General features: G+C 41.0%; 1 protein-coding gene across 5 annotated transcripts in view; it reads left to right on the plus strand.

Moving 5' to 3' along the window:
- The window catches only part of CERS6 (ceramide synthase 6), a 303,793-nt gene that overhangs the window by 274,096 nt on the left and 6,575 nt on the right, over window positions 1-23,122 (plus strand). For 3 of the 5 annotated variants that reach the window (XM_001497253.6, XM_070240590.1, XM_070240589.1), the window contains exon 9: window positions 20,092-20,248. In XM_001497253.6, the coding sequence (XP_001497303.1) occupies window positions 20,092-20,248 (157 nt within the window). 5 annotated transcript variants of the gene reach the window in all.

Below are 23,122 nucleotides of genomic sequence, written 5' to 3' on the forward strand. Positions count from 1 at the left end.
GAAGAAAAAATGGAAAGCAGTTGACTTTACTTTCTTAACTTTTTCTGGATACCTTGAAATTTCTACATGATGTGTATTACCTTCAGAATTAAAAAATATTAAACCCATTCTAATTATGGAAAAATTCCATTTATCCTACAAATATTTGAAAACTTACTATTTGCCAAACACTCTACTAGGTGATTGAGACGAGTAATGAAAATGCAAACATTTCAGTCTCCACCCTTATGAAGCTTTCAATCTAGGGAGACAGACATCAGTCACACGATTACAATGGTGAGTGTTATGAAGACACATTGGCTGCTATGAGGATCCAACCTATTTGGAGGGTCAGAGGACGATTCCCTGAGGATTGACTCTGAAGCTGCCGTCTGAAGAATGAGTCTGGGGCAGCTGGGCTCTTCAGGGGCTCATGGTTCCACTCGGGACTTGAGAAATTGTTTTGAAGTTGTTCACAGTAATAGCCTAATTTTTTTTAAATACCCATGTTCTGGGTTATCTGAATGACCATCTCCTGACCAAATACTGCCACGTAATTTCACTGTTCACACTGTCTATTTATGATACCTTGAAACAAGGTCTAACTGGGGCACTAGTTAGAAGCCTATTACAATAACTGCTGAGGTAGGAGGTGATGGTCGTTTAGTGTTGTAATAGCAGTTGGTGACAGAAGTAAATGGGTTCCAGAGGAATTTAGGAGATTGACAGAGCATGTAGCCACTTTAGTTATGGAGAGGATGGGTAAAGGAGATGGAGGTATAAAGCGTGACACCACAATTTTGACTTAAGTAACTCAGTCAGGGTTAAAGTCATTAACTGAGGGAGGAGATGATGGTTAACAGAGTGCGCTCTGAATAAACCCAGTATGTGTTAAAACCCTGGCTCTATCCCTCTGTCTGTATGACTCTAGGTGAGTTAGGTACTCACTCGAACCTCTCCTGCAAAATTTGGGCATAAAAAAATCGTATATCTCTGGAGTTATGATGGTTAATGATGGGAGCGGCAGTAGTGGTGTTATGTACAACAGGAACCGGTTTGGCAGGGAGGAATATGAATTTGGTTTTGGAGGTGTCTCATAAATATCCAAGAGGAGATGCCAAGCAGGCAAATGGGTAGGAGCATTTTAAAATGAAACAAGACAAACAGATGGAAAACTACACTGGAGAATCATAAGCATGATTTTGACTGTGAGCTCATTTGTTTGATTAGAGCATGGTGGTAATGAGACTAAAGTTCGTACAGAAATAAGGGATATTGTCATTTGAGAACCGCAGACCCTAGCTCAGGCAGGCACGCTTTACAGGTGCCTTACTATCCACATCCACAGACCCCCTTATGTTGAATGTTACTGTGCTGTATTCAGGAGCAGCAATGGTAGTACTCTAAGCATTGGTTCCTTGGTGCAAGGGGCGTGTAAATAACCGAGAAGTCCTGGGGTTATACAGTTGGCATCTGAAAACATCAATTTCAGCCTAGTATTTATTTAGAAGGATGAGCACATTCTTGGCAGCTCTGCAGTTGTCAAGGGCCCAACTTGAGTCAGAGATTTAAGGAAAAAAATTTGAGCTTTGCCTTGACTGCCATTTGTCTTATTCTGCAGAGGAAAAAAAATGATACTGATAAAAATGCATAGCATTAGCATTTTGTTGGTATTGCAATTTGCTTCAGTTCTGGGTGTTATGGTGTTCACTTGAAACGGCTTCCAAAGTCACTTTGTATTATCTTCAGTGTGAGGTTTCATCGTCTTTATTGCCTACCATTCTAATAACTTTATTTTCAGGGGCCTAATGTTCTCATTCTTTTTTCTGTTGCGTGTCTAATGCTTTTGCTAAAACGAAAGTCTTGGCAGTAAACAGGCCGAAAACAATTATCATGGCACGAAGCACTGAAAAATTGTGCCTGTGGGTATAAATATTGCAAGGCAAGTGTGACGAGCAGCCCTACTCTGTCTGTACTTGTAAATCGGTGTCTCCAGCAGGGAAACGCTGTGGGATGCTGAAGTCAGGGCCAGGCTTACCGTCAGTTTTCTTGGGCTGGAGGCTGATCAAGTGGCCCCCGTTGTCAGCACCTAGTATTCTACTAAGAGTTCCTAAGTGCCCTGGCAGATCCAAAGCAGGTCAAATGCACACAATCATTGCACTCTTAGACCTTGTGCTTTAAAGTGGGAGGCAATAAGATCCTGATAAAATACCTAAAATTATACAGATACACAGTAAAGGAAAGTCATAGGAAGAGGCCAGGCACAGGAAACCACCGGTACCAGCAACCTGAGGTGGAAACAGCAGTGGCTTATTCCTGGAACAGAAAGAAGCTTGGTGAACAAGACAGAGAGGGGAGGAGTTGAGGTTGGAGAAGTAGGAGAAGTCCAGCTAGGGACTTCTGTGGACCTTGGGAAGTGTTTGGGATTTTATTCTAATTGCAATGGGCAGTGATTAGAACATTTAAAGCAGGTGATGGCTTCTCATGCTTACAATTATATATGAAACCTTTCAGCATCAATACAGAGCAATAGGGCAGCTCCCTGCTGCCCCGTAACACCCATCTCCTTGGTCTGGTTGCTTATTTGGGACCTTGGTTGCCTTCCCAGGTGGACTGATTTTCCCTTGTTTCAACGTCTTAGGTGAGGAAGGGATAGTTTGTGCTGGGGCCTCAACACTACTCAAGGCCAGGCCTAACCTCCCAGTTAGAGAAATGGGGGAATGCAGGTGGCAGAGTCATGTCCCTATGTGTATTTGCCTTGCTGATGGGACAGGCAACTCGAGGTAAGGTGAAGAGACAGTAAGTTACTAGCTAGAGCCTTGTAAGAGTTCTTTTCAAAAATCAACATGAAAATCTCCCTTTATACAGCCTTCTCTGGTGTTTTAAACGTAATAAGCCTAGTGACGTCTCTCAGGAAACTTGATGATATTGACCAAATCTAAAGGGGAATATTTTTATTAAGTAAAAATCTGTAATGGACATTGCTCTCTCTCTAGCAGCATGGATGTTAAGTGACCCAAGTCATCATAACTGGGTGAGGATTCACAGCACTGACCAGGACACTGGGTGCTGGATGCCTAACAGGCCAATTAAGTGTGTGCTTCAGACACAAGCAGAGTGGGCCATAAACATTTTTTTAAATACTTTTGTGTTTCAACACCAATTGACTTGATTCCACATGCCAAAAAAGAAAAAGAATTTTTAGGGGTTTTCTGACAGTGTTTTGTAGTTGGGAATCATTTTTGGTATGACTTACGTGTGGGTGGGGATAGGGCACCCTCTTTCCAGCTTTGGGCTTCACGTGGCCATAAGGACGCGCTCCCTCCTCTGCATCGAGCTTTCTTTACTATCTGAATGAATTTACAAACTCATGTTCCAGACTCTCTCTTGAAAGGACAATTTCTGCAAAATCCTGGAGGTTAGCATAAGCTTTGAGTGCCTCCAAGGTAGGTAAGCAAGGAGCTTAGAAGAGTAGGGGCCTCAAATATTTCTGAGTTGAGGCAATTTGAAGCCTCTAAAGTTGGGGATTCTGATGTTCAGGGCTCTATTGAGGAAAGTGGGGTTGGGGGAGGAGGACAAAATTTAAAACATTTCACGCAAAACCTGGTAAATATCATTCGGCCACACACAGTCATAAATGACCCATGATGATCATGTCTACTGAGCAGAAATGGGTTAGTAAAAAGTTATTCAGAATTGTTTGTAGATTTTTTTTTAAGTGAGTTCAGATGGGAAACAGAAAACAAAAGAAAAAAATAGCCTACTGAGGCAATTCCCAAACTTGTGTGCACATTGAAATCATCTTGGGACCTTTTAAGGATTCCACCACCCACGCTGTACCCCAGACCATCTGCAGTCTCTGGAGGCCGGTCACAGGCATCGCCTCCTAATGCTCCCCAGGAAGTTCCACTGAGCAGCCAGGCTGGGCCCTTTGGGCCTGCAGAACACGCTCTTTGAAGCACACGGCACAAGGTGGGAAGTGGAGAAATCAGGTCTGTGAATTCTACAGATTAAGGGGAATTAGCTTTACAATGAAAAACCCCATTCCAATTAATAACTGATTTTGAACGTTCTCAGTGGACATGTTTTTTATATCATATACAGACTCCCAAAATTGTGTGCATGTTTATCTGTTAACCAAAAATATTTGCAAAAAAATAAAGCAGTATTTGTAGAGCCCCTGCTCTATGCTTCACCCCAGACTCTTCACCCCAACACTGGGGGCCCCAGAACAAGAGTGCACATGGAAGCCCGCCCCTCTGCCATCATCTTCACAGGGTAGTCTCAGCCTAGGGAAGAGTTGGGCACAGTAATCTGAGGGGCCCTTCTGGCCTCCTGGGATTTTTCCTCTTGGACTTGTTTCTTTAGTACCATCTGAGTGCCACGCTAAGGATACTTGCTCATAGGAGTGAACTCAAAACCAGCAACTGTGGCCCGGATCCTAGTTTCACTCCCTGTATACACCTGGGGCATTCCTGTCACTGAGGATTCGCTTCACCCCTTCCCCCTCAGAGAGTGGAACACAAACAGGTATTTTTGGACTGACTTGAAGGGGTAAAAGTTTATCTTATATAATTGCCCTTGAAAAAAGTTTTTAAATGTTTTCTCTAATTATAAGAATAATACATGCATTTGGAAAATGTAGAAAATGTCTTATTTTAAATCCCTGGACTCAGAAGTAATCCAATGTGAACATTTTGGAATATTTTCTTTTAATCACATTTTATACATGTGTATATAAAAGGTTTGTAGATACGAAAATTAGGGACATACTATATATAATTTTAGTATGATTTTTTTTCACTTTTCATTAAATTGTGAGGATTTTCCCATGTTATTGGATAGAAGGCATGATTTTAATGTATGAATAGCATCCCACCATATAGATTTTCATGTTTAACCATTTATTTGTTTCTTTTTTTTGCCATTAAAACAGTTGGCAAGGACATCCTTGAACTTAAATTTGTTGATAACTTATTTCTTTAAAGATAAAGATAGATAACTACAAAAGTGAATTTATGAGGAAAAAGAATCATTTAAAAATATTCTTTGTATATATGGCCCAATTTTCTATAAAGATTTCACCAGTTTACACTCTGACCAGCCACGTATGAGAATGTGGCTTTCACTTTATTTTTGACAACACAGTGGTTTATCTTTTTTATACACATTTGATGATTTGATAGTTTAAATTCTTTTAATTTGTTAATTTGAACGTGTTCGTACCCACGGAAAATCTGAAAACATACGAGTACTCACATACTCCTCACCTGCAGGTACCAGCTGTTAGCACTTGCAATACCCATTGCATTTCCTTTACACTCATTGCATTTCTCTCACATTTGCCAAACCATCTGAAAGTAGGCTGCAGGTGTCATGACATATCAGCTCAAAAACTTTGGCGTACACGTCTCTTGATTTAATTTTGTATTTATTGGGTTATGAGTACGTGGAACATTTTATCCATGTTTTCATAAGCTGTTGGTATTTGTGTTTCCTCTGCAAATGGTTCGTATCCTTTGCCTGCTTTTCCTTTGAGGATGTAGGGCTTTCCCCATCAACATCTATGATGTATGTGGGTGAAAACTGCGTCAGATGCTACCCGCATGCCACTTAAACCTCCTGAGAAGGCACTAGCCCTCTGCACTCGGGGAGCCACTGGTGTGTCAGAAATTTCCTCTGTGATTGAAAGTCTGGCCTCAGCTATTGCTGTTCCTATCAGTGAGAGTAGAAGTCTTATATTCCACTCATTGACTGTAAACCTTCTACTCATAATCAGGGATTATGGAAAGAAGTAAAGGTTGAATGGATAAGCACAATTAAACACACTCTAACTAGTAGGAGCAGAGAGTGTGTCTTGTCCTGTCAGTTAAATTTTTTTGCTTTTTAGATGAAATTCTCTAGGACATTCTCTATATTGTCTGTTGAGTGTTTGAAGATGAGTTTTACCAAATAAAACCACTATCCCTAGGGCCATGACTTTGATGTGTTTGCTGTGGAGATTTCTGCAAAAGAACTCTTTGTTACCGGAGTCCTGAGTGTACACACCCTCCCTGGGCGGCCGGCTTGGGGCCGCTTGAGTCAGATCAGGGGGGCTCTGGGTTTGCTGCATTGCAGCCTTCGCTCTCTCCAAGGGAAAATATTTGAATTTCTTTCTTCCTCAGTAAATTGTTTGAATATGAACCTGCCCTGAGTTTGCCAGCAAATTGGTCACACCAGGCAGATTCCCAGCCTGGCAATTAAAAGTGGAAGAAGGTTTCAAGTTTCAGGCCCTGAGCTTTGCACAGGTGCTTCCCTCTCCTAAGTTCTAAAGCACAACTATTTGTCTTGTGTGTTTTGTGTGTGTGTGTGTGTGTGTTTGTTTTTTAGTGAGGAAGGTGGGCCCTGAGCTAATATCTGTTGCCAATCTTCCTCTTTTTGCCTGAGGAAGATTAGCCCTGAACTAACATCTTCCTCTGTTTTGTACGTGGGACACTGCCTCAACGTGGCTTGATGATCAGTGTGTATGTCTACACCAGGGATCCAAACTCACAAACACCAGGCCACTGAAGCAGAGTACGTGAACTTAACCGCTACACCACCAGGCCAGCCCCAGTCTTGTGTCTCTCTTTTTATTAGTGTAACACTTAATCCCAGAAATGGGGTGGTATTAAATGTCATGCTAAGTTTGTGCAAGGCCTGGCCTCGATTCAAAACACATAGCCATGCAGTGCCTTAGGGATGCTGGTCTCCTGCCTTCCTCCTCCTCTCTCTCTGCCCTTCCCCATCCCTCCGTTCTCCCCTTCTTCTCTCTTTCCCTTTCTCCATTCTCTCTTCTATTTTTCCCTGCTCCTCAAGACAAGATTGTGTAGGTATTGTACTCAGTTTCTAGAAGCTGTCTCTTGGATCTTGCAAAGTACATTTCTTTCACGAAATTGTGAAATAAGAAAGTAACAGAAGGTGAGTGCAGAGGCCAGGCAGGTTTCACAGTTCTTAGTCCCATTATTAAACTCTAAATATTGGGAACTCTGACAAAAAAGCAGCTCTAAACATGCCAAGAAACCATGTTCCGGGGACAAAAGTGATCAAATGTATTTTATGATAGTACAATGTATGTTTAAGTTGACCCCTCTACCCTCTCAGAATCCCACACCCATAACAATGAATGAATCTAGAGAATGGCTTCCTTTGCTCAGATGTAAGAAAAGCATCTGTCTTTGAAGTGAGCCCTGTGAACAAGGCCATCCCAGACAGGCAGCGACTTCGACACTACTGGGGTGCCTGGAGAGCCACGCCTTCTCCCACTCACGTGAAATGTGCCAACCTGAGGGGACAGAGCAGCATCTGGTGTGACCACAAACAAGTGATCACTGTCTCCTCATCTGGAGCAGGAAACTGGGACTGAGGAGACGGCATGTGGCCAAGCAAGGCTGCCCCTCGTGGCTCTGAGACTTAGCGGAGGTGACTTTTAGGAAATCCATCTGGCTCAGTGAAAATCTGTTGTGCTCGTTGCCCCAGTTAAGACCTTTAGTGGCTTGTTAGCACTTGGCTATCTATTATCATTCTCAGATGGTTTTCTCAAATTTTAACTTCAACGAATATTTGTTTGATTATATACATGTTGCAGTTAAATATGCATTGTAGAAATTTTTAGAACATAGAAAAACACAAAGAAGGAAAAAAACATATCCCTATCCCATAGCTCTGAGATGACCACTGTTCATAGCTTGATGTCTTTGTTTCTAACATTTTAGATGCTTAAAAAGACATCTTTTTCTTTATCAGAATGGGATCATTTTGCACGTACTGTTTATAGCTTTGCTTTTCTCATTTAACGTTGTACTGTAAGCATTTTCCCATTTCATTAAATAGTCTTCTATAACAGTTTTATTGGCTACAAAGAATTCCATCTTGTGAAAAGGTCATTGTTTATTTATGAGTGCCCTATTTCTGGACATTATTTAGCATTTTTCCAGTAGTTTGCTATTATAAATAATATTTAATGAGTATCTTTATGGCTAAATCTTTTCAAAAATTCCTGATTACTTCCTTAGGACAAATGTTTGGGAAGAAATCACAGGTTCAGCAGATGTGCACATTTTGACACATATTGTAACATTATTCACCAAATAGAATATAGCAATTTATATTCAAAGCTCAGCTCTCGAACCAGATTATGAATATTTTGAGGCCCACTAATATGTATCCTCCACAGCTCCTGGCAGTGTTGGGCATACACTACAAACTTAATAAAAATAAAGTTAGGGGCCAGCCCGGTGGCACAGCGGTTAAGTTTGCACGTTCTGCTTCTCAGCAGCCCGGGATTTGCTGGTTTGGATCCTGGGTGCGGACATGGCACTGCTTGGCAAAAAGCCATGCTGTGGTAGGCATCCCACGTATAAAGTAGAGGAAGATGGTCATGGATGTTAGCTCAGGGCCAGTCTTCCTCAGCAAAAAGAGGAGGATTGGCAGTAGTTAGCTCAGGGCTCACCTTCCTCAAAAAAAAAAAAAAGTTAATTCCACTTAACTTCCTTGGTTACCAAATAATTAACCACGCTCCCCTTGCTATTTTTGCTTCCTTCTATGTTATATATGCAAAAGATAGGTGTATGTCTCTGGGCTAATATCAATGATAGCAGTGACCCTGGTGAAAAGATTTATTACCTTAAAACTGACACTAATGGCCAACATATGTAAGGTTATAGCAGTGTGTCAGGTTAAAAGAATCTAGGGGCTAGAATATGGACTGGAAGCGTCTTATTTATGACGATACTAACAACCAGTTGTTAGAAATGAGTTGGTCACCTTTCTGAAAGAGAAAAGGACTGAGGGTGTGGTTTAGGATATGGGCTGCACCACCCAGGTACTGCACTAGAATATAGGGCACGACTGGATGATGGGGAGGGCAGGGGGTGTAAACTTGCCTGTGTGAGCCAGTGCCACTTCAACAGATGAATCAGGGCTTCGTTCTCTTCATCCTCCTTTCCCACTGCTCCACACCATTCTGGAGCACTTGTTTCCATGAACTGTCATCACTGGGTAGTATTTTTAAAGAGCAGCTATGTTTCTCAAAGATGCTGTTCTGTCCCTTCTCTTGTTTCTGAGACCCTTATGTCCCCTTGCCAAGATCTCAGCAGTAGCCTTCTGCCTAGCATCCCCTCTCTTGCCTGATGGAAACCATCCCAAACACAGTTTCCATAAGATTCTTTCTAAATCAAGGCTTTAATCCAGTCCTCCCACCCCTTCATCCCCAAATCGTCCAAGATTTTCCCTTGTTTTCCACTGTAAGTTCAAACTTCTCTCCCAGCAACAATGACCTTCCACAAAATGATGCCAGCTCACACTCCTTTCACTACTGCCTTACAGGGACCCAGTTTAACTATTCTTGACTCCTTGTGCATATTCTGCTTTTCCAGCCTACACAAACCTTTGCTCAAAAGGTTCCCTTCACCTGGAACACCTATTGTATTTAAGGTATTCTACTTTAACAAATGATGTATTTGTCCGATTCTCCTACCCTTGTTTGTAAGCTCTTTGAGTATAGATACTGAGTCTTATCCATCTTAAAATCCCTCTCAGGGATACAGTTGTATTGGTGGGTGAAGGGGATGCAGATGTTAATTTTAGGAGATGTCGTTTTTTGCATTCAACGTAAGGTGAAGGTGTGCCCTGGTCATAGGAGAAAAAAATCTTAAGAATACTGATTGTGATTGACACTGGTATGTGTTCAGTGGCATCAAGCTATATATACAGTCCATGCCTCAAGCCTTGCACACAGATTGAAAATTAAAGAGAGCAACATTGTAAAACCGGTTGCTGGTAGCTTCCAGCTTTGCTGGTTTGGACAGGAATGCAAGCCAAGGGCTGGGGGCTCTCACTTCCACTGACAGTCACACCCAGCCAAGTCTGTTCCTGGCATCCTGGCTATATACAGAAGCTACTTATGGGGTTCAAGCAAGGAACTTGGCACATAGCCGGCAGCTGCAACAAACCTAAGCCGAGTGCTTACTAAGGAATCCCGTGGCCATTGTGGTCAGACTACAGTGTCCTGCCACTGAGAGCTGAGGCTCTGTGGTAGAATGTTCAGTGTGTGGTGGAGCCAGTTGGGCAGAGATTTGCTCTCACAAATATAACACTTATCCCAGGCCTTATATCTTTCATGGGTTCCTTCCTAAAGATGGGATTTTATGGGTTTTGCCTTGTTTTCTGCTTTCTTACTTTCCCCCATATTTCTAGAAGTAAAACAAATCAAAGCAAAACCCTTTCTCTTGTTTTCTTGGCCTTAGTTGTCTGGTTATTAAATTCAGAGAAACAAATATGACTCACTTGGGAAGAATGCATCTATACTAATGGGGTCTGTTAGACATGGGGAAAATAATCAGGCAAAGTAAAATTTTAGGTAAATCTGAGAACATAAGAATTTACAAAACTATTTATGTTAGAGTTTAAAGAATTTTCAGTAATCATCTTGTCTTAGGCCTTTGTAGGTGAGGAAACTTAGGCTTGAGAAAAAAGAAAAGACTGACAGCATCATAGCACCAGCGAATGCAGGAACTGAGCTTAGCATACAGTTGTTTTGACTTTAGTTCAAACATAATACCCACTTCTGTCAGTTCTTTTCTGAGTAAGCTCGCTTCCCACCCAAGACTCCCAATATGTCTATTCTACAGAAATTATTCCAATAAGTAACATTATTTCAATTCTTTTTTAAACCAGAATACTATGATTATAAATGTTTTTGTTGATCAATTGCCTTGTCACTATTCAATGCATATAATTTCAGATTTGTTATTTTTCTGTCATGGTTTTGAAGTCTGCAAAAGCAAATTTTTCCTGTCTAAATCTCTGCATTCACTCTCCTAGGGTTTTTTTTTTCTTTTTCTTGATTTATTTGTTTGTTTCCCTTGATTTTCAGCATCTTACAACTAGGTTTTATCAACTCTGACTTACTCTAGGGGCACCACTCTTTGTTAAAGACACGTTTGCTATATTTCTCTTGCCAACCAGAAGCTAATGAAGGTAATGCGTGCAGTGTCCCTCAAGACTGCAGGCCTGTAATACGTTTTCTCTTTGAAGCAACACTTCCAAAATTTTCAGGGACATTTCTGTAAGATAAAATTGAAGCTTGAATCCTGGAAATATTTAAATAAAACCAAAAAGAGATGAAAAAAGCACCAGTAACACTTCTCAGAGATTAGGTCAGTAGAATCCAGTACAGTGTGGCTCATTCTTCCATGTTTAGAAATGCCATACACCAAATCATAGCCCCACACCCAGCTAACTAGAGGAGAGGTTTAACACAGCCCAGGTAGGAGTAAGAGACTAGTCCCTTCTTTCCTCTCTTCCACGCCGTCTTCTTCCACACTCCCTCCCGGCCTTCATGCAGGGGGAAAGAGTGAGCGGGGCTTGGTGTGTGGAAGAGTGGGGGGCAGAGTCAGGACAGGTGCACTGAGAGCAGGGGATGAGGCAAGTCAGAGTTTTCCAGAGGATTTTCCAGCCAGGCATCAAACACCGGGGAGACCGTATGAAAATATGTAATCCGGAAAGCCAGAAGGAATTATGGTCAGAGTCTCAGAGCCAAGAACGCGAGATATGAGAATAAGGAAGTCAGTCAGGAAGGAGGTGGAAGGTGGGTCTGTTTACCAGGAACGAGATAATCTTTAGCTTACCTTTGGAACTTCCAGCCAGCTGCTGTGTGCTAGGTAAGTGGGCCTGCTTTTCGTAAAGGGCCAGAGGACATGCGTATATTAGTGAGGATATGTATTTTTTCTTTGAAAATATATAATAATATTTGTTCAGTTTTCAGAATTTTCTTAGTGATTTCAGGTTAACCTATTATTTGACACATTACTCTGGGAAAACTCTATTGCCTCCTTGATATAGCAGAGAAATATCACAACCAGGCTTCTAGGCAGATGAAGGTAGGGCCGACCTGATCTTCTGATACCCATAGGTCACACATAGTTTCTAAGATGACGCTGACTCTCCTCAACCTTCTAAACAAAACTGGTGGAGTTTGGCCCCCGAATAATTAAATACTGAGATTCTCCCTGAGCCAACTCTGCTGGAACCTTCTCAAGAGATTTTTAGGAAGCAGAAGGATAGCATTTTTCCTGTTTTGCCAGCCTGCCAGCCTGAACATGATGACTTCTGAACCTCCTTTTTAGCCCTTTTTTTGTTAAAAGTTTTATCAAGAATACACGTTTTCTGTTTTGATGTAATTTTTTAAGTGAGAAAGAAAGAGACCAAGAGATGATGTATTTAGATTAAAAACAATAATAAAAACCAAAATATTGTGACCTTGGATAATTAAATACTACTTTGAGATCCTGTTCCCTTGACCAAAAAGTTAGTATTATATCTGCCCTACCAACTCCACAGGTCAGTCACGAGATTCATTCTTTTTTTTTAAGATATGCTTTTTGGTGAAGAGGATTGGCCCTGAGCTAACATCTGTTGCCAATCTTCCTCTTTTTTTTTCTCTTTGCCCCAGTACACAGTTGTATATCCTAGTTGTAGGTCATTCTAGTTCTCCTATGTGGGATGCCGCCTCAGCTTGGCTTGATGAGCCGTGTGTAGGTCCATGCCCAGGATCTGAACCAGCGAACCCCAGGCCACCGAAGCAGAGCATGCGAACTCAACCACTAGGCCCCAGGGCTGGCTCCAAGATTTATTCTACTCACTTGAAAATTCTTTAATTATCTTTCAAATGTCCACATAGAAATCCCAGCACATAGGTATGAAGATGGATGCTGCATGCGGTGTTTCCTTCTCTAGGGCTGCAAGCAAGGGAATAACCATGTACCCACCACATTGCAGGCTCTTCTGACCTAAGAGCCTTTCCCACGCACAACGTGCTATTTAAATAGTTAATGAGAAAATACAAATGGCCCCAGCCGCTGGCAACTACCTGAATGAGAAGCCAAGGGATACTCCCAAGAAGCAGCTAATTAGATGAACCTCTCTGTGTTCCTGTTGTAAATAGTGACACTATAGATGAGATCTTCCTACCAGGCCACTAGACCTCCTCACTGCACCTTGTTGTCAGAGCCAAGTGGGGTCCCTCAGGGACAAGTTCAGTGAACTCTAAGAATGGTCAAGCTTTTCTGCTTTAACTGAGGTAATTTATTAGACTCAGGAACTTCAAGGCTAAAACAATCTCATAAACAGAGTTCCAGACTGATACATGTTTGGCCTTTATTTTTTCTCACCACTATGAAAAATACCATTCAAATCCCTAAGAGAAGGGAAAAGGGAGAAAAAGGCAAGGAAACCCTGGGCAAGCTGTGAGCTTTTTGCCCTGCCTCAGCCCAGGAGCATTTAGCTCGTCATTGGCCTTGCTAAGAATGATCCCTACAAAGGATGTGAGCATGTGAGCAAAAAGCAGCCCTTCAAGGGAAGAGCATGCAAGTTTGGGGAGGTTTCAGAGCCTGGTCTTCCATCTTGCCCCTGTGAGGGTGGGAGGATGGTTTTATACTCTTTTGGAAAACTAGAAGAATGATTCCCAGGAAACGCAGTCTCTCTTAGATTTCTACCTGCCCAGTAGGCATTGACCTTATTGAACCTTTTCTTGAAGTAAAGAATATTTGGAAATATCCACGTGCCCCAATCTTTTCAAAGAGAAAAGCCAAGAAAAGTGCACAGAGTCAGCTCTCTTGTTTTCTGAGCTGAATTTAGACAGAGGTCTTTGATTTTGTATCCTAAATATTTCACACATACATGACAAGGTAGTAGTGAATGGCATTATATGATGTTCAGTAATGGAGATAATTCTGTTGGGATTTAAAGGTAGAATAGGGTGGGCCAAAGCGGGAAAACCAGTTAAATAAGCCCAAACGGATCATTTAAGCAGGGAGGGCCTATGGCTACCAGATACCAGATTATGAGCGCAAGAGATAAAAATCACCGGAAAAAGAGCAAGGATGACAGGCCAGAGGGAGCACAAATGCTAAAGCAACAGAAGCGTTTGTGTACTTCCTCAGTCACAATGTGGCAATGGGTTGGCTCTGTGCATGGGCCGAGGGTGCAGAACGAGGAGAGGTCTGGGAGAGCTGAGTAAAGAGTGAGCTTAGAAACAGTAGGGCCTGAGGGCCCAGACCAGTAGACAGGTGGGTTCGAATCCCAGCTCACCCCTACCTACTAGATCTGACCTTGGGAAGGTTATTGAACTCCCTGTGCTTCAGTTTCTTCATCTGTAAAATAGGGATAATAGTACCTACTTCAAAAAAAAAAAAGAAAAAGAATTTATTCCATAAGTTTATTTCATGAGAATTAAATGAGTTGGTGCATGGAAACCCTGAGCCCAGTGCCTGGCACATAGTTAATGCTCAATAAATATTAGCTAGTAGAGGTATAACTACTATATGGGGAGCTCACAGGGACGGTGAAAGGACTAACTGTTCAACACAGTGCTCAACGGATAGTAATTATCAGCAAAGAGCAGTTAGAACCAGGCTAAAGTCTATCTGAGGGGCATGTAGGCAATAAAGAGCTAAGCAGAGGGTTGAAAACAAGCAGGTTGGAATCAGGGTACATCCGGAGGGACACAGGCTTGGCTAGAGGGACTCAGGTTGGGAAATCAGGAACAGAGAAAGGCAGAGCAGGCAGTGGAGGGGTTGGGAATTCAGGCAGACGGATAATAGTTGGAGCCCCAAGAGGGCAATGACTAATTTGGAGAAAAACATCTGCCCCAGTCAGGAAGTCACCAGTTACAAACCTCCTGTGATATAAGGGACTAATTTTTGAGACTGGCCAGGCTGTGACCTAAAAGTGAAAATAAATGAACTGACCCCACCATGTCTTATTGGCTAGGAATATACAGAACTGATAGGTCCACTGCTAAACTAAAGATAAATGGTTCATCCACGTTCAAGGTTAGCTTCCTGTTAGAGAAATTACTTCTATGTCTGCTACAGACTTCATGAATCTATTATTCGAGATAATGAGGCGCCTATGCTGCAAGCTACCCCAGAAACCGTCCTGGCAGAGAACTTGCTGACAAACACTGCTGTGGACAAAACCGAGCTGCGGTGGGGCTGTGCCGTTAAAAGAGAATGCAGGCGTGGTTTTCAGCCTTGACTACCCAACCCTTGACCAAGTGTTTAGGCCTGGAGCTTTTATTACCTTAGAAAAACCAGGACAAAGAGGATTGCTTATAACAGTGAATTTATTTCCTGACTCTTCTTTTTCAGGTGGTAAGTGCCGGTGGTTTCTGTGCCGAGTAACTTTTCTATCAACATCTGCTTTAAAATGAGCAAAACATGCCAGTAGATTATTACTAATCTTTAGGTAGAATCTACTTTTCATTTATGTTTTGTGTAGGTCAAATGAAAACGTATGCCAGAAAAACACTCATCATGAAATACACTGAGGTCTGTCTGGTAAAGCAAAGTCAAGACCATTCACAAGTTCTGAAGTAAAGAACACCCTAATTTTGACCACCAAGCAAATTTTAGTTTTTAATTTACCCTCACTGGCATTATCTGGTGCTCCTCAAAGTGAGGCCCTGACCTTGACTCTTTCCTAGAAAAGCAGTCTTGGCTTTCTTTGGATATTTGACATGGGTCTAATTATCGTTGTGGTTTTACAGAGATCATTCCAGAAACACACAGTCCAAGGCTCAGATGGAGCTCTTTGGTGTGGGTAGTGGGGAGAAGGGGCGCAGGCAAAGCTTGTGGTTGCTTGCTGTGTCAGGGGACCATGGTCTCATCATAAACATCCACCTGTAACTCATTCACACAAGGAGATCACCTGGGCCTCTGTCATCTTTAACATCTGAATCACTGTTAGGTGGTCCTACCTCTAAATCACCAGAGTGTTTTAAAAGTAAGATGTATAGGGCTGAAAGTGAGAAGCCTCGCCTAATTTTACATACTAAAGATAAAGAACTTAAACTTTTAGTTTAGTTTAGGCAGTCACGATAAGAATGAAGAAATTAAGCGTTGGTTATAGCTTTTCTAAATGAGACGTCAGTGAAAATTTTGGTGCACTATGCTGTATGACGTTATGAGACTTCCTCAGTTCTGAGGCTTAAGGGGAAAGCAGAAGTTACATGGATGCTGAGAAGGTGAATGAATAAGGCCTGAAATACTGTATTAAAATGAGACTACTCTGTTTCCTTTGCTTAAAGAAAGCTTGTACACTTTTCTGCATGAATGTATGCATCTCCCCCTACCCCACGAAGCCTGTATAATAATTTTGTGATAATCAAAGCATGAGCAAAAGTAACTATAGGGCATAGTCAAATTAAATTCTTACGATTCACTACACACTCATTAAAATAACCCATCAAGGCTGAGCTATTGGGATGCTAACTGGTGTGTCTGCACTTCACCAAGCAGTTGCGTTGAGCTCAGCTTTGCTGTGCAGGCATTTGTTTGTGTCGGGAATCATGTAGAAAGAAAGAACCACAGAGGGGAGCCTCTTCCTTTCATTGTTTGACAGGATTCTGAGAGGGAGGGTGTAACCTGAAGATTGAGTGATTCCTGCACTGGGACCCACACTTTGGCAGAAGGTTCTGGCAGAATAGACCTATTTGAGCATGCTTTGTGCATACATGATGTGCCATCTAGTGGTTAAGGGAGCCTAACATGAATGAAAAGGAAAAGGGTCCATTCCGGTCTCTCATACCTGCAAACTCTGCACCACTTGATTTTAGCTGCGGTAGGAGGTCTGACGCTGTAGGCTAACTATTATTTGGGGGGAAAAAATCCATTTTCTTAGAAGCCACTTGTTGAACACAAACTATTGTGGGGGGGAAAAAAACCCACTGATATTATAATAGTTATGTAAGGCAGATGTTGCAAATTGGCAGTGTCTGGCCCACAGAGTACTTTTTTCCATTTTCTTTTATGGAGGTGTAATCGCACGTGCAGTATAGTACACGAATGTTCAGTATACGGCTTGATTCATTTTTACATTTGTAAATTCTTGCTTTTGAATAATCCATATAATCAGCATCTGGATCAAGCTGTAGAACATTCCAGCAGCCCAGCAGCCTCCCTCATGCCCCTCCCATCAATCCTCCCACAAAGATAACCACTCTTCAGAACTCTGTTACCAGAGGTTCACAAAAGACATCATTAAAGTACACACTCCTAAGGCTAACCTCCAAGAAAGGATAAAATCCTGTAATCACCATTTTAATAATTTACCCCAAAAGGGGCAGTTTCATCATCAGAAACATTCTGTGGCTAACAAAAGACCCCATTTCGTGAGTTTACTATTTTTCAGAGTCCAGGAGGCATAATCTCTCTTTTCCCAGTCTGAATCCTAAGATATTGTTTTTCTTACCAAGCTCCTCACTAAGACATATATCCATTTGGTGCACTGATTGTATTTTCCCAAGTGTCTCTGCAGGCAGCCAAGTCAATTTTCAAAGAAATCCCGTTACTTTTGAGCAGCATCTCAGAGGTGTCACTGATTGTCACGGCAAAGCCTATGAATTCTGCTGCTGCATTTCAGAAATTAATGGGAATGTTGTGACACCAGCAACTGCCTGACACTCTGTTCAAATTAAACCAAGCAAATTGTAATGGTGAGAAAGGCTCTCAACCTGTAATCCAGCAAAGGCTAATTTATAATGAATAGCATAATGCAATCATCATTGCTATTTCGACAGGACCTCTTTCTGTTCAAATGAAACTAAATTCTCTCTCAATGTCAAAGTGTACTACCTAGTTCTGAAGTAAAATTAGTTACTGAACAAACACACAGTCAATCAACCAACATGTCTAATGGAGCACGTTGCTTCGAGTATTTTGCAAGGTACCAGAGATAGAGAGGCATAGGGTGTGTGGGTCCCCCCTCGCTGCCACAGAGTTGAACCTTGTTTAGACCTGTTCTCCCCTGACCAGCAAACTGGTGTTTAAAGAGATGGCTCCCTCTTGGGATAATAAACAAGGCGCTAATATCGGCATAGTCCTAATTTATTCCTTCTTACAAATAACATATTTTTTTCTAGTTATTTGGGATGGATTTGGAAAATAGAAGAATGTAAAGAAGAAAATATAAAATTTCCTAACCCACCAAAGAAAGTCCATCATGGCTTTGATTAATTCCTTTCAAAGATGTATTATTCCCTTTTTTCTGTTTGTATGTGCATATATTTATTTATTTTATGGAGTTGCAATGATACATATTTTTCTCTATCATAAGAAACTCTTGAAACATGTTTAATACTCTGAATGACATCATAATTTCTGGAATAAGAATGAAAACTAATTTTTTTTACCATTCTCTGTTATGGAAATTTTGATTATTTGCTGTTTTTAAAATAGTCATAGAGATTTAATGTCTATGTATTTGAAATGAAGTCTTTGACTTTCTACCATACTCAATGGCCAGAACTTCCAGAATAGTGTCAAGTAATGATGGTGACGCTGGCTGTCCGTGGTTTGTTCCTGACTATAGAGGCAATAACTCTGGTGTTTGTTAAAGATGATGACAACTGCTGATTTGAGTAGGTGAAAAATCATGCTAAGTTCTTTCAGTTCTAGTTTTTAAACATCAGCGTGAAGAATTGAACATTTGGTAATTTGGCTATGGAAATAATTAGGTTTGTACCAATTTGGCCTAGGAAGTTATGATATGTTATACTACTAGATTTCCTAATATTGGTTCTCCTCCACCAGAATGAATAATACTATAGCATGGATTAGTATACTTTTAATGAATTGTCAAGTTCAATTCCATAGTGTTGATTTTAGGATTTTAACCTCCATGTTTACTGTGCGTTGTTCTTGACAGACGACTAGTGTGGCAGGGTTACAGACACACTCTATTCATCTCATTCTGGTCTATAAATGCAGTTGCTGAAATTGTGGATGGGGAACCTGCTTACATCTATTATTCATTCTCCTTTTTTCTTTACCTCTCATCCAAACTACAAATAAGTAGAGTTTTTTCATTTTGTGAATTCAAAAGTACTTTTCTTAACCTCTCTCAAAGCGCTCATTACACTCTTTTTTATATGAAGATTGTCTGTATATCAGCCTTCCGTTCTTGTATGACCAGTGTGTGTCTTAAATTCAAGAGTTTTCCATCCCTCCCCCTTAGCCACTAAGTGTTGTCCACCTAACACTGTTGTCCTGTACGGTCCCAGCAAAGCGCTCCAGTGACACATGGTGGAAATACATTTAGATGAGTTTTGTCAACACCCTTAGATCTCCAAACCAGCCCTGCAGAAAGCTAAGGAGGAAAGCAAAGAAGTAAGAGTGATCCCAAAATTCTGTGGGTACCGTGCTTCCTTGTGGCAGCAGTATGAGTCCAGAAGGTGTTAGTCAATTTTCAAAGGCTAAGGAGCAGACACAGCAGGGACGAGAGGAAAGCACTCAAATCAGCCCTCATGGATCTGCCCCAGGTGGCTGCTCCATCCTGGTTCTGATGGCGCATTACAGAGAGAACCAATTGCTTCAAATGCTTTTGCCTACCTCAAGCACACACTCTTAAAACTAAGTACATTTATTATTATATTCTAATAATTTTTTAATACATTCATTATATTCTAATAATTTTTTTAAAAACCCTTCCAATACTCATCTCAAGGCATCACTTCAAAATGATACCTTTTAGTTGTCAATTCTTTCCCAGAGGAAGGCTTATAAAATTAAGAGCCCTCCAGGGGCTCCTCTGCTAGACTCTAAATCACTTGAGGACAGGGACTAGGTCTCAAGTGTATTCTAACTCCCACTGTGCGAAGCATATGTGAACTTAACTAGTGTTTCTGGAATTAATTAATCTTTATTTCTTGCAATGTAAGATTATTGAATGGCATTCCTTACACTTATTTAAAGACCAAGAGCAACTTCAAAGACAATACAGGCCTGTAAACAAGTAGTTAGAGGTAGAATCACAACCCCAAACTTAATGGAAATTAATGAAAGAAATGCCAACAGAAGTGAAAGGGGAGCATAAGTACCCTTTTCAAGCTAGAATCAAAATGAATGTTATGCCATCAGGGGAATGGTTCAGGTGATGACTCTTCTAAGTACCTGGTCAGCCTTCAGGCCATCCTGGCAGGGAGGAAGTAGTTAGCCGATTTTGTTGACTTTGTGTTTCTGTGCAGTAACTAGAGTTCCTTTGAAGGCAAAGTGAAAAGTTGTGTTCAATGATTACTTTTCTCCTTTTCCTCAGGGTGTTAAATACGACGTTATTTGAAAGTTGGGAGATCGTTGGACCTTATCCTTCCTGGTGGGTTTTTAACCTACTGCTGTTGCTAATACAAGGCTTGAACTGCTTCTGGTCTTACTTGATCTTAAAAATAGCTTGCAAAGCTATTTCAAAAGGCAAGGTAAGATAAAACTCACCCTTTCCGATATGTCCCAGAAAATTATGGATTTTTGGCTTTTGAATCAACAAGTACATTATTCATTGTTTCAAATTTCATCAAAACTGGTATTTTTTCTTCAGAATTTAGCATAACCTCCTAGAAATAGGAAACAAATGTTCATTTTCTTCTATTTAGTTCATTTTTTTAAGTTGTAGCATTGCTTTTCTGCTGATGATTCCCAATGATCTGCGTTTATAATTTTAGATTTAATGATAATATTTATTGTGTTCTTTCTCTCCCTCTCTCTGTCTCCCTTGGTCCTTCTCGAATTATGCTTATACTGGACAGAAATTTAATAACTTCTTTCCTTTTATGGGAAGGGTTGCTTGATGCAGTATGCCCATTTATGACTTTCCCAATAAAATTTAATTAAATCCTTTTGGTTAAAAATGGACTCATGAGGCTGATTTAAATAAAGTTTCTTGAGCCTCAACCTGTTTGTGTAGAGCAGTGACTTTTCCAGAATGTTCTCTGTGACGTTTTCTTACTTTCGCTCTTTGTTCTCTTCCTTCTGCCACCCTGGAAGGCTGGGAAATGGAACCCTTTACATGTAAGTTTCTCACACCTCTCTCTCTGTCTTTGTCCTGGATGCCACTTTAGCCTATTGGAGGGGCATTCAGATACTTTTCTTTCCATGCATATTGTTCTGTCTAATCTGTTGGCACTGTCCTGAGGCCCTAATTGAGGTATGGCTCCCACCACCTGCAAGGGAAACTAGGAACAGCTCAGTTAATGCCCTTTTGTGTGAACTTGCATTCTGCTAAATTTTGCATGATCCAACAGAGAAGGAGAGGAATTTCTCTCACTGGTGTTCAACATGTTGGCTAAAAGCCAGAAATAGACCAAGTTAAGTGGGAGAGAGAACTATGTTGGGGAGAGGATCAACATGGTCCAGAACGGAGGCCTGAGCATCAGCTCTTTGACTGGTGTGCCCTGGGCCACAGGGAAGCACTTTGCAACCTTATCCTTAGTGACATGAACAGAGCTCACCCCTTCCAGAGACGGGCTGAGGACATCTAGTCATGTACTGTGAAGCCAGTTCTCAATGTCAGCACTTATATAAATCCAAAATATTTTGACCAACTAATTCTTTAGAAGCAAAAGTTCATTTTTTTCTCTGTGGCCTCTTATTCTTTAAAATGACCATGTATTTCTATTAAAAAAATTCTCCTATCCTCATTTAGATAGAAATTAAATCAACGTGCACAATACTGTCAGTATGATAACACTGACTGAAGATGCAAGGACACTGTGGATGAGATTACTTGTGTCCTTCTTGCATTGATATTTCTACAGACATATTGTCTTCTCTCCGACTTATTTCTTCAACTTTACAAAGAGACGATCATTAATTTATTCCAGATCTCAGGCTTCAGAATATTGTAACTGCCATTGCTGCCCCCCTGGGACAGTAAGATTCATCTTGGCCATGGGTTATGGACTCTAATTTCCTATGGGTTATTTTGAGACATTATGAATTGTTCCTTTCTTTGAAGGTAACCTAAGTATAGATTTTTTTCCAAATGCAATTAAAAATAATCTTACTAAGCATGCAAATGTAAATTAACCACTCTCTGAAACTAGAGTTTTCTTTCCTATTAGCAGCTTAATTTATGACTAATGAATTTCTAAATGTAGTACAGTTTTACTATAATGCTGTCTTTGCGACCAATGTTTTTTTTTTTTAAGTTAAAATGTCTTTATAATTTAGTCATTTTGGTGTTTCAGTATCTAAGTCTTCTTGGACATGGTCCTTCTGAGTGCAGTCTCATTTCAAGGGGCATCAAAGTGAGGTTCATTTTTACATATTTACCCAGTCATCTCTGGTTAGAATGTCCCCTCCAACCTGACAGTAATTCTCTCAGTAATGGTGGCTTCTCCACATGGGAGAACAGTGGATTCCAGGGTTTTCAAGTTGGGAGGTCGTGGTGGCACAGAGAGGATGTGATATGAAGAGCCCCCAGTTAATGCTGATAAACCTCCCAAGGGACTTTGCCAACCTCCTCAACCTACCTTCTAGAGAATCACAGGCAACTGGATTGGGGAAACTTCCATGAAGCCAGGCCACCAGGTCCCTAATGCCACCCCCAATAGCAGATGGGTAAGCAGTGCTCACTCAAAGGTCTTTAGGCCTGTTGGGTAAAAATGCTTACCATAATTTAGACTTAGAGGGTGGGAGGTTCAAACTGTTTTGATTTTAAAAGCAGTTGAGTATTTCCTTAATTTCTCCCTAAATTACTTCCTTGCTAGACCAGATGACTTTTTTCATTCTTTACGGTGATGTGTAGATTTACATCCTGGTGCCTTATCTTGTCATCCTCATTACTTAATGAGACTGAATGGAGGATTGAAGAACCCTGAAATGGCAAGAGCCAGTTCGTGATGATCCAGTCGGTAGATTTTTCCTTGGGAAATATTTTAAACTAGACCTCACTTAACAGACTAATGCCTCCTGCTGCCATTAGTTGTTATGTAGTAAAAAAACAAAATTTCTACTGAATTCTACCAGGTAGACAGAAAAACAAATTAACTCATAAAACAATACATTACAAAGCCAAATAAGAATGATGTTTTAATCATCTGAACTAGTGAATATCTCCATTAGTGTAGTTACTTGAGAGCTGACTTTAAGTGATTCTCAAGGAGAATGTGATCATCAGAGAGTAACTTGATCCATTATACCAAATTCCTATAATGCCATTCCAGTAGTGCAGTATGCCACTTTGCCAGTAAGAGGGGATTCGTGGTCTAGAACATTCTCAGTATTGAAAGGTACTGTAAAAAGTCCAGCAAGTCCAGCCTCCGATGATGCCTAAATATACCTACATTCCTTGA

Source organism: Equus caballus, chromosome 18 (assembly GCF_041296265.1).
Source record: "Equus caballus isolate H_3958 breed thoroughbred chromosome 18, TB-T2T, whole genome shotgun sequence".
NCBI lineage: Eukaryota > Metazoa > Chordata > Mammalia > Perissodactyla > Equidae > Equus > Equus caballus.